Raw genomic sequence first — 12,323 nt, 5'->3', positions numbered from 1 at the left:
CTGTCACTGGGGAGCCCCAGTGGGACAAACTCAACCACTCAGGTCAGGCTGGCCTCCCCATGGGGCAGGTGGGGCAGGCTGTTGCAGGAGGCAGTGGTCGGAGAGGCCAGAATCAGAATCAGAATCAGAATCCACAGTCTGGTACTGAACAAAGGACTTTAAATGGGAGTGCAGGGACTTGTGTGTTTTCTCCATTAGACTCTGAGCTTCTTAAAGTCGGGAGTCTTTTCCGATTTTTCTTTTATAGAGAGATTCCTAACAAATGTTTTACAATAAAACATTTTTGTTAGGTGCATGAATAAAAAAGAGTTCAAAGGTCTTGAGTCTTGTTCTCTGATCCCAAGACGTAGGGCTGGGATTCCCCTTTGTTCTTATTCCTCCTATAAGCCAGGCGGGGTCAGCGATAGAGAAAACTGCTCACTTGGTTCTCAGCGCACTGATTCACGAAGCTTAGTCTGAGGCTGATAAGATCAAGGTCTCACTGTAGAACATTACACCGACTATAATTATGTCCCAGCTTCTTGCGATTACGCTATTTCCTTGGTGAATTGCTGGCATTTATTTGAATGTTAAAGTAAGTGATTAATAAAAGATGAATGCATACATCTCTTAACCCGCAGTGACAACATTTGGAAACTGACAGTGCCTGCAGATGAAGTCAGTGAGGGAGTGCCTCTGAAACCCTTTGAGCTTCGTTATGTATAAACCCTCTGTCACAGCAAAGACAAGCTTGCCCTTGGAACACTTCCCTGCGTACTTTGCTGGTCTTTAGCTTCTATCAGAGGATAAGGATGCCATTTCTTTTTTTGTTAATACGAATGTACTAAGCAATGTTACAGTCTTCATTTCTCTGTTTATTAGTAGCATGTCCCTGTAGCCCCATTTCAGTATTCGCCCCATTGCCTTTGTGACAGGGTGGGAGAAGGTAATGCCACTGGCCAGAGTTAGATAGAGTAAGTAGAGACCACAGGGACAGGAAGGGTCCGAGTGTTGGAACAGCCCACCTGAATGCCCATTAGGGAAGCTGGAGAGGGAAGAGAAAAACTCCAGGTGATAAGGTTCTCCTACGAGAAGCCCACAGGATTTCGGTGGCTCCCGGAGCAGTGCTTTCCACATTGGGCCACACGTTAGAGTCACCTGGGAAGCTTTGACACCTCCAGAAGCCCAGACCGCACTCCAGAGTAATTAAATTATAATCTCAGGTGGGTAGAACCCAGACATTGGCATAATAGTCACTTTTAATGTTTCCCAGGTAATTAAAATGTTAGGTTAAGTTTGAGAACTCCTGGATAGAGGGAATCATTAAGCTTATTTCTGAAAGCTCAAGACATGGTTTTTGAGAGAGGGTTATGTTTTGCGATAAACCTAGAAGGGTCTTTGGGAAGGAAAGATCTTTTGGGCTAGTGTACTTTTTCTTTGTTGGAAAAAGTTGAGGCCAAGAGAGTTTGAACGGTTTGCCTCAAATCTCACCGTGAATCAGAGAAAATGTGATCCGGACGATCTTGGCTTTGGTGTGCTGGGTCTTCCCTTGGCCTTTGCTTCCTGAGGTCTGGTCCAAAAACAACATTTCAGAATATCTTAGACCCAGGGAAGTACTAGTTAGCATCAAATGGGGGTAATGTATGAGAAAGCCCTTCACAAGTTTCAGAGCATTCTCTAAACGAAAAGGATTTGAATTAAGGACATGAGAGAGGGGACACAGACTCCAGTGAAATAGAAATGAAAACAATTCATCCAAGTCTTTCTATCAGGGTTTGAAGATAGAGCTGGAGGTTGGATGGGGGCGAAGAGGGCGGAGCAGGTGGACGCTGTCCTCTGTCTCCCCTGGATAGTCGGAAGGTACCCTTTCCTCCCTTCAGTCCTTCTGTGGCAGAAGGCGTCACTGTAGAAAGTGCTAAGAGTAGAAACAGGCTTTGGTGCAATACCCAGTGGCCGGGCCTCTGAGCCCTGCACCTGGATGGGAGCTCCTGGCTTTCCACAGAGTGTTTTTTTTTCTTCTTCTTCTCATCACCACAGTAAGTAACCAAGACTTAGTCCCCAAATGTGGTTTCCGAGTGCTGAAAACAGCAACTGAAATTCTCACCATTGAGGAAAATGAAATGTAAAACGAGAATCACAGGAAGGAATGAAAGCCAGAAGGAACTTTCAGGATCATTTCAACCTCATTGTTTTACAAATGAGGAAACTGAGGCTCAGAGAGCAGACGTGGTTTGCTCAAGACCGGCCTGCCTATTGAGAGCAGGGATGGAGCTGGGTCTGGAGTCTGAGGACGTAAGTCACGTCCCTCCTGCTACATCCCGCTGTTCCCTCGTGGAGCACAGGGAGCATCACAGTCAGCGGGCGGCAACGACAGCATGACCTGCAGGGCAGGTTTGATTTATGGGGGGGCGGGGTCAGGCAAGGTGAAGTGTTTGGAACGTTGCTCCTGGAGGACGAGCCGGGGATGCTGAACTGCCACAGAGTAACTCAGGGGAACAGCTTGAAGAGCAGTTCGGACAGGTCAGTGGACTGGAGGCCCGGTTAGTCAATCAGTGGACCTCTTTCCGTTTCGTCTGTAAAAGGGAAGCGCCCACCCCATAGCTGAGTGACACTGCGGAGCCCATATACCAATAACACTCAACTTTCGCAGCAGCCAGGAGGCAGAGTGGAAAACCCTCCACTCAGCTCCGTCTCTCTTCCCCTTTCTGGTTCCCAAGTAAGTGCTCGAGGGCAGAGAGGACGTGTGTTCTGCTTATCGTGCCCCTTTTAGGTTTCTAGCAGATTGACATATAGCTAGTGGACCGACTGAGGGCGAGGATATTGCATTGAGCAGTGGCTTCTTTAAAATCCATTCTCTCACCTGGAAGCTCATTGTAGAACCTCCTCGTGGGTGGTTTCCGAGTCCGCTCTGTGATGCCAAGTCTAGAATGACAGAAGGGTCCATTAAGGGACCAGTCATTCCCCGCCCCTGCCTCCCGCCCCCACCTCCCCATTAGTGAGTGTCCTTTAAATATGTTGAATCTCTCTTTAAAGAGACAAGACCCACCCTGCCCTCCCCACCTACCCCTGCAATCTAAACTCTGAAACTCAAACAATGCGGAGGTAGGAAGGTATTTTGGACTCCTCCCCACTTTTCTAACCTGTAATTTAATGAATTGATGCTTTCTTTGGATAAACTGGATGTATGTACTCCTGCTGTGGACAATAGAATATAAGAATTATGTACATAAAACATACACAAAAAATATATTTTAATTATCATCATTAGAAGGTGTCAATAGGTCACTGTCCCAACTATATTAGTAATAGTTAGGTAAAAGGTGCCTGATTCTGATTTTTTAACGTTGTTCTTGACAATATTTTTCCGGTCCTGAACATTTGCCTTTTTGGCCAGCCATCTGCCACCGCTGCAAGTCTGAGCGGGAAGCGTGCAGGGTGACGTGCATGTGACTCACACGCGGTCCAGTCCTGCTCATCAGGTCTGTGGGCTCCGTGCTGCATGGTGGCTCCAGGTCCCTGTGCGAGTCCTCCACCCTGCCGAGCTGTGTGAGTTTCAGGGGTGGCCTTTGCACCTCTGGCTTAAGGCCAGTTTGATCCCATGGGCAGAGCGAATTTTGTAGCTTATAGCTTCCTGTTCCTTTTCACTGATTGCAGAAAAACTTAGACATATAGTTGTAAGTTTTAGCAAGGAAATTGATTTGCTTGGCGTAAGTTTTGTGTATTGCCCCGACTTCTGGCTTAATCTTCCTTTCTAATTCATATATGCCGGTACAGAAATATATATACATTTCCATTTAATTTACTGTCGGATGTGTGTATTTCTAAGTTGTTGTTAGTCACATTGTTTTTAGATGTAAGTCAGAGACTAGAAATAGAGTTCAGAGACAAAATTCCACTTCTCTGTGACCTCGAAAGATAGTAGTGCCAACTGTGGTCCTCGCACTTGCCCCCTTACACACGTGTACACACACACACGCACACACACTGTATGGAAGGCACGCCCCAGTTCCCACTGTCTTCAGAGTGCGACCCTCTGTTGACAGAGTCGCGTTCTAACGCTTTGAGTCAGAGCTGCCCGTCAGAACCCGGCTCAGAGCAGCCTTCATCTCCTTGTTCCGCAGACTATAGATGAATGGATTCAACATGGGGGTCACCACGGCATAAAAGAGCACCACCACCTTGTCCTGGTTGGCTGAGGCCGTGGAGCGGGGCTGTATGTAGGTGACCAGGGCCATCCCGTAAGACATGGAGACCACGGTGAGGTGGGAGGCGCAGGTCCCGAAGGCTTTGCGGCGTCCCCCAGTGGAGCGAATCTGCAGGATGGCGGCCACGATGCGGGCGTAGGACAGCGAGACCAGGCAGCAGGGCACGAGCAGCACCACCACGCTGGAGGCCACGATGGCCGCCTGGTTGAGAGAGATGTCCACGCAGGCCAACCTGACGAGTGCCAGTGTCTCGCAGGACACGTGGTTCAGCACATTGTGCCCGCAGGTGGGCAGGCGCATGGTGACCGCTGTCTCCACTGCAGAATTAGCTGTGCCCACGAACCAAGAGATCGCTGCCAGCACCGCACAGCGCCTCGGGCCCATGACTGCCACGTAGCGTAGCGGGTCACAGACTGCTACGTAGCGGTCGTAAGCCATTGCGGCCAGCAGCAGGAACTCGATCCCCGCCAGGGCCAGCGAGAAGAAGAGCTGAGTCCCACAGCGGGCAAAGGAGATGGTCTTCTTCTCCAGGAGGAAGTGCACCAGCATCTGCGGGACCCCGCTGGAGGTGTAGCAGATGTCCACCACCGACAGGTTGCAGAGGAAGAAGTACATGGGCAGGTGCAGGCGGGCGTCCAGTCGGATCAGGACGATGATGAGCCCGTTGCCCAGCAAGGTCAGCAGATACATGGCCCCAAACAGGACAAAGAGTCCCACCTGGGTCTGCCTGTCACTGGAGAGCCCCAGTAGGACAAACTCATCCACCCAGGTCAAGTTGTCTCTCCCCATGGGGCAGAGGGGCCAGGCTGCAAGGGGAGGAGCAGAGTCAGAGACGGGCAAGAAAAGGTCACACTTTCAGAGTCTCAGATAAGGCAGATTGGAGCAGGAACCCGGCCGCCTTCCCGCAGGTTCCTTAACCTAGGTGCGTAGGGGAGATTGCAAGTAAGGTGCCGGCAGAGAAAGGCGCAGCTGGGTCCTCACACTAAACTGTGAGACTCTCAAGGATATAGTCCCTGTCCCGGTCATTCTCGTAGTTCTAGGATCCAGCACAGTTAGTTATATAGGAGATAATCTGTCAGAGCAGAAGGGAAGATAGAGAAAAGCAGTATCAGAGGAAAGGCAGAAAGAGTGATAGATGGAAAGTAAAAAAGTACAAGAGAAGGAAAAATGAAGGAAGGGAGACAGGAAGTGGGTAAGGAGGGAAGGAAAGTGGAAGACAGGAAAGAAAGAAAGGATTCCTCAGTGTGGGGGAGCAGTGGGTAAGGTGTTCCTAAAAAAGTGGGTTCATTTGCTCTCTGTGTTTCTCTGAGGGTCCAGTCTAGGTTACTGCCCAGAAAGGGATCCTCTCACATTATTCTCATTGGGTCCAGATGAAGTTTAAGTTCTTTAAACCAAGACCTGTGCAGACCCTGCATGCGCCAGGGACTGTGCTAGACACCTGACTAAACAAGAGAGGAAGAAGGCACAATCCTGCTTCTTTGATTCTTATAATTTAATCAGGAACACAGAGATGAAATTAATAATGACAAAAGTTAATTAAGTATAATTGTGCTAAGTGCTATGAAGAACAGGTTAGTAGTTAGTTAATTAAATTTGCAGCTGTAATTACATTACCACTGAAGTTGTGCCTTCTTTCTTAATAATGTTCAACGTATATAGTAAGTTGCAGGCATTTATTTAGATGTTTAAATAAACAATTAACAAAATAACATAATGAGAGCATTTGGAAGCCAATGATACTCACATATTACTATTGAGTGTGAAGTGATTGAAATCCACTGAATTTTTTTCAGAGGGAGTGGATTCTCCTTTCTCAGTTAAGATTGCTCTGGGTGATGATCTCCATTCCGAAGTGTTGGCCAGCCCTCTATAAACATAGAATTAAACACCATCAGTTTTTCTTGATACAAATGGAATATCAAGGCATAGTTCCTGCTCTGAAAATAATTAGTAAACTAATTAACTCATTTATTAAAAATATGATCAAATATATGAGGCACTGTATTTTCAAGCAGGGTCTAGGAAATGCTGGCTTTTGACACTAGGAATTTGTGTTAAGGAAATCGGCAGCGCCGCAGAATTAAATTAAAAAAATTTTTAATTGGATCTTGGTGAAATTTGTGAGAACGAAACGAGACAGCCAGACAGAGGACACATGCAATGCATCAGAAAACCAGAGTGGAGCCCTGTCGGGAGCCATTTTGAGGCACCGAAGAAGTCCCGTAGCTGATGGCCACGGAGCAGCTGCTGAGACTGCTTAAACAATGGTTCTAGGAAGCAGGGTGTGGAGTTAAAACATTACTGACCCTGGAGGGGAGGTTTGCCTCCTAAAGAAATCCTCTTAAGATAGTGGAATGTTTTACAGCCCAGAAAAGGATGTTCGTACCCTGAGGGGAGGATATTTAGGAACTTCTGTAAATGCCAGCATTCCTTTGGTATTGTACTCTGTGCTTTGCTATAGTTCTCTGCTATTGTATCCAAAAACTTATATAAAGGCTGTGCTGAATAAACTCAGGGCTGCAGTATTGACAGTATGCCCTCCCGAAGCGAAGCCAAGTGCTTTCCTATCTTCTTCTTTTTTCTTAGGCTTCACCCCCCTCTTTCAGGTACTGATCAATCTCTGCCGGCGGGCTCCGGCAGAGCCCCAGAATCAAACACAGTAGAATTGAAAAGCAGACTCCAAGGCAGGTTTCTTCTGGCTGCGAGTGGTGGCCTGGACTCCTAGTGGAAGGAAGGAGCAGAGAACCTGGATGGAACAGGCCTCTCTTGCCTTCTATTCAGCCCTGGCCCTGAAGTAGCTAGAAGGTGTCCCCATAAAAACTGCTAGGACTAGAAACGGGCTTTGTGTTCTCGGGGCTGGAGACTGGGTTTTAGGGTCAGAATGTGGTAGCTGGTGGAAGCCTGGGGTTCTGAGCACGGCCCCAGAGAGCCTGTGGCTGCCCACAGGGTCTGCTCCTTGTCTCAGCATAGGAAGTAAGTCAGCTCTGATCTGCTGTGGCCCAGATGCTGCTGCTGTAGCGTGCAGAGTTTTCACCTTCAGAGTCACTGTTATGGGTCAAGGGTCCCTCCAGAAGGCCTCTGGTACTATATAGAAAATAAATGTTAGGAATGAAAGGAGTCATAGACATCATGTTTCTCATCCATTTCATTTTATAGCTGAAGAAACGAAGACCTTTTTTCCTAGTACCCTTTTAGATGATGATAAACTATTTTTATTAATAGATAGCCTTGTCCTCCCATTTTGGCGGTGATTAGCAAATTGCATTCCACTCTGCCTGACTTAATGAATATTTACCGGACACTGAGTAGTGCCTGGTCCAGTGGCAGGCACTGGGATACACCAGGGATCAGTACAGCCTCGTGTCTCCGTCCAGGAACTCAGCCTAGGAGGAGGACAGAGAGAATGAGTTATGATCTTATCAGAGTTTTCAGAGGAAGCTCAAGTATCAAGTCTGGTAACTGGAGACATAGAGTTAGAGTATGTAAATAGCCAGACAGATTTGTAGAAACAATAAAAGTAAAGGAGCAACCAGTCCATTTGCTTCTTGAAAAAAAGTAGATGAGGGTTAAGGTGCATACAGATTGGTAGTTAGGAGACCTGCATTTCAACTTGTATCAATACACCATCAAGGTATCACTATAAACCGCTACCTTTCTGAACCATAGTTTCTTCATCTGCACAATGAGCAAGTTAGGTAAAGGCCAAGATTTCTCCCAGCTCTAAAGGTCTGCAATAAATAAATATACATAAACTATGGTTCCAAGCAGTATAAAGAGGGGAAAATAAATTCTTCAGTCTTCGATCCCTCTAAGTATGCATAGCTAGTGGGACTAGAGGCAGTAACATGCTATGGGGCATCGGGTTTAGGAATCAGCATTCATATCACAGAAAGCTCTTTGGGGACGTGTCAGCAAATGTTTATCCCATCGGGGATAAGCATTCTGGAAATAAAACAACTTTTTATTTCAACTTTTAATTGTTCTTCTAGTTACCAGGCTCCGAGCCCTTTCGTGACTCCTTGGGGTATCTCCCTGCCCTTCAAGCCTGTGGCATTGCTGGGGACTTTTGCAGGAGTCAGGAGGCAGGAAACAAGGCTCAGAGCCTGACCAAGCTGATTTGAAAGCCAGAGGCTAACGAAATAGGGAAGGGGCCATACAAATAGCAGTGGGTCAAGGCCGAAAGACTTGTAGCCTTTGATACATGACCTTCTTTCTCCAGTTGGTCCCAAATGTTTTCTAGAGTGGGGTGATCCCTGACACCAAGTTTCTTGCCAGATCAGGGACCAGACCTGAGAAAAGCTGAGGCCCGTGTCCGTCTGTGGTTCTGGTGCCAGTCCCAGTCCTTCTCCATTCCTCCTCCTCCTCCTTTGCGTGTATGTCTGTAAATGTTGAGCACTTTAGTTCATCCCGCCGGTTGGATGACTGACCAACACCGAGGGCCGCCGAGTGGCTCGCAAACAAGGAGTGGCATCGTCTAGGTCATGGGAACAATCAACGAGCTACAGCCAGTGAGGAAAGCTCATTGGGGGACCTCAGAGCGGCCGTGGCATGACCTTCCCGTGGCAGACTCATGGAGGCTCAGTGCTCCCCTTGTGCAGGGAGCTATTTGGGGTGGGGAGGAAGCCCATCTCTCAGGAAGTCCTTGAAGCAGTTGTCTGTCCTCTTCCCGGGAAGGGAGGTTTTGCTTTGTCAGCCTTAGCCGATAACTTTTCAGAGCCTGAGAATCCCCAGAGGGCAATTACTTGCTCTTGGTGTGTTTCCTTGCTTATCCTCCCACCCCGCCCCAAGCAAACACACCTCCTCACTCTTATAAGTTCCCGATGGGATAAACATTCTGGAAATAAAACAACTTTTTATTTCAACTTTTAATTGTTCTTCTAGTTACCAGGCTCCGAGCCCTTTCGTGACTCCTTGGGGTATCTCCCCGCCCTTCAAGCCTATGGCATTGCTGGGGACTTTTGGCAGGAGTCAGGAGGCAGGAAACAAGGCTCAGAGCCTGCTCTCCTTCCTCAGGGAAGAAGATGGATGCGTCTTCTCCCTTCCTTCCACATATCGAGTTTCAGTAACCAGGGAGCGGTGAGTGAGCACCGCACGGTGGAGTCATCCTGTCCATGGCCTGAAAGCCATCGAGAAGTCCCAAGTTCATAGTCATTAAAACATTTCTACAGGCCCCTTGGCGGTCTTCCATATCACATTTCTGTTGAGGGGTGTGTGTGTGTGTGTGTGTGTGTGTGTGTGTGTGTGTGTGTGTATGTTTGGTGTATTCTCCTACCACCAGAAAATTTCTAGCTTTCACTAAGCTTGATCTCCCAGTTTTTGATCCTCTTCCACCAAGTTTTAATGTCTTCACTGGAATTACTAGAAGGAATAGAGAAAGTGAGTCAGGATGAGGTTTTACTTGCAATATTTACCTATCTGTTTCTATGTAATAGAACATGGATCTTTGATAATATGGGAAGAAAAAAAGCAGACACATCATTAGCCACTAACTCTCTAGAATATTTTTGCTAATAACTGTCCAGTATTAGCAAGATACAGGTTTAATTACCTTGAAGATTTGTCACCCTTTGGGACAATAGGTTGGGGAATGGCAGTTTCAGTTTATGGTCTTCCCCTCATGCAGAATGTGTAGAATCTCAGGTTTACCTCTGCTCCGCCCACCACCCAGCTTAGCCCAGAACCCAAAGGACCTGGAGCTCTTCCAACCTCAAAGTCCATCAAAAGCAAAACCTGATGGAACCTTCTGCCTGACAGTTGGAGCCAAGAGCTGAGGGCACATGGCAGAGGTACAAAGAAATCTGAAGGCACCGTGAGGGAGAAGAGAGAGGAAGTGGTGCCCGCGGGGTGGGATTCCAGGTGCAAATAGGGGAGAGTTAGCATGACCTGGGGTAGGTGAGTCAAAGGGGAAGGAAAGGAGCTGTTGGGCGCCGTTTCCCAGACAACACAGTGCGTGATCACCTGATACAAATATTTCCTTGCTGGTGAAACAAAAATGCATCTTTCCTACTTTTCCAAATGCTGAGGTTACAGAAGATACGTAACTGGATGAAAAAAGGCTTATAAAATAGTAGGTTCAGTATGATCCTGAATTGCAAAGAATAACATACAGATATTTGGATGTATATAATGGCAGGAACATAGAAAAAGAACTGTTCATTAAAAGGCTGATCATTAAAATATCAGTGGGTTATCCATGGTAATAGATGTATAGCTATTTTTCTTTTCTCCTTTTTGCTCCTCTACTTTTTAAAAAGTGTCTACAATAAACATTTTTCTAATATGAATCCAACTGAAAATTTAAAATTGTATATAGATATGTCATATTGAGATAGGGATGCTCAGAAATCAACTCCCTGGCCTAATGGCCAACACTGCTGAGTGGATTTTGGACGGTACGTGTGAGTGTTAAGGGATGGAGGGAAGGTAAAATTAAAATTCCTCCTCAGCGAAGTAGCCGTGACTACAGGTTTCGAATCATTTGTACCCGGAAAGGTAAATCTGCAGATACTCTGCTGTGCATGCACTCTGGGCTAAGGACAGGGTAATTGGTGTTTGCTCTGGCTTGGGCATAAATGGCTCCATGACTTTTGGCATGTCATTTAATCTCCCGGAGTCTCACTTTCCTCATCTGTGAAACAGGTTTGATTAGACCGCTAAAGATCCTGCAGCTCTGGAAGCCAACGTCTTCCGGTGTGGACAGTATGGTACTCTCCTTTCACCCTGGGTGCTGGGGTTCGAGCCTGAAGTCAGATCATCGTGGGTTCCCAACCGCTGTCTGAGGACATAGGAGTAATTCTCTACTTTAAGCCCGATTCCCCGACAGCACCAACACTTTGCACACCGTTGGGACCTCTAGCTCTTGGAGAATGCCCCCTTCCTGCAGTGATGGCACAGCCCAGGCCTGCTGTCTGGCTGGATCTTTCCCATTGCCCTTTGCAACTGCCCCACCCCTGCTCGCTTCCTGAGCCCCACCTTCACCCGAGTATCTGCTTGCCCCACGGCTTTGCGTTGCAAGGGCGAGTTTGCTTCACTTCCAGGGAACTGCTCCGTCTGGTTCTCATGCATCTGGTTCCCCTTTCAGTTCTTTCTGCTTCTTTTTATAACCAGAGTTAGCATTTCCCTACCTTTCCCCAATGAAATGTCAAGAGCAACTTTGTAGGGAGCAGGTTTGACTGCTGTGCTTAACTCACGACGGCTTCAGGAGTCTTGGGTGCAGCTCACCACCGATTAGCTCTGTCAGGAGATGGCCTGCGCTCTGCTCTGCTTCCTGCCTCTGCACACTAGGTCTTCTCCGTGCGACTTGGGGTAACGGTGGGGACGAGAAAGACTTGACAACTAATATTTAACGAGTACTAAATGCTTTGAAAAAAATCATCTTGAAATCTGAGGTAGCTTCCTTATTATGCATTAACCTTGGACGAGCACAGTACAACTCATTTTTGGAAAATTGGTCTTTCCATAATAGATTACTAGCACACACATGGAGTCAGAGCAACATTTACTTCAAGGTCACCTTGCCTATAGGATGGAGTTACAAATTAAAATACACTTGACTTTATCTTTTGGAGTCTACATCCTGGTGGGTCGTATGGAAAGAGGGAAAAACAAAAGCAAATGATATAATATGCCAATTAGAAATATCCTAGTTTTCTACAGTATAAGCAATCTCTTTGACTTAAATCTTTCTTTTTAATCTTTAATTGAATACCAGTAAATATTTAATTAAGTCAGAGTTCAACCTTTGATCAGAATGGTTTATTTCTCTCCTTTCTCAAGGTGGCTTCTGGGTGTACGAGAACACCTAATGCTACCGGGATACTGCGGAGCTTGGGATGAGGGTGTCGAGTCGCTCTTACTTCCACTGGTGCTGGTCTCCGTGGTGGGCAACTACTCTCATCTGTGTGTGTGCACGTGGCTGGTCCCTACGGAGGTGCCATTGATGTAGATCTAGCTGTGGCGTCCACGGATGACATCTGTGGCTGCAGGACTCTCTGTCTTGGCTTCATCAGGGTCCTTTTGTTGAAATCGTCCCACTTCAGGGTTTTCTAATATGATACACACACACACACACACACACACGCGTGCGCGCGCACACGCACACCACATACCTCCAAGAAGTGACCGCGATTCCTTTTGGGG

The 12,323-nt window shown here is 47.1% G+C and overlaps 1 protein-coding gene across 1 annotated transcript; it reads right to left on the bottom strand.

The window, feature by feature from the left end:
• Window positions 1–3,158: 3,158 nt before the first annotated feature.
• On the bottom strand, window positions 3,159–6,643 carry LOC107516933 (olfactory receptor 2F1-like). Its single transcript, XM_036230763.1, has 3 exons — window positions 6,571–6,643; window positions 5,929–6,051; window positions 3,159–5,256 (listed from the first exon to the last, which is right to left on the bottom strand). The coding sequence occupies exon 3, from the start codon at window positions 4,971–4,973 to the stop codon at window positions 4,032–4,034; it is 942 nt and encodes a 313-aa protein (XP_036086656.1). The 5' UTR covers window positions 4,974–5,256; window positions 5,929–6,051; window positions 6,571–6,643; the 3' UTR covers window positions 3,159–4,031.
• Between the last annotated feature and the right edge of the window lie 5,680 nt (window positions 6,644–12,323).

This window comes from Rousettus aegyptiacus, unplaced genomic scaffold (assembly GCF_014176215.1).
Source record: "Rousettus aegyptiacus isolate mRouAeg1 unplaced genomic scaffold, mRouAeg1.p scaffold_m13_p_13, whole genome shotgun sequence".
Classification (NCBI taxonomy): domain Eukaryota; kingdom Metazoa; phylum Chordata; class Mammalia; order Chiroptera; family Pteropodidae; genus Rousettus; species Rousettus aegyptiacus.
The sequence above is the reverse complement of the archived record's forward strand: the minus strand, read 5'-3'. Positions and strand labels throughout refer to the sequence as shown.

Coding starts and splice junctions, on each gene's coding strand:
- LOC107516933 (XM_036230763.1), bottom strand. CDS start 4,973: ATGGGGAGAGACAACTTGACCTGGGTGGATGAGTTTGTCCTACTGGGG.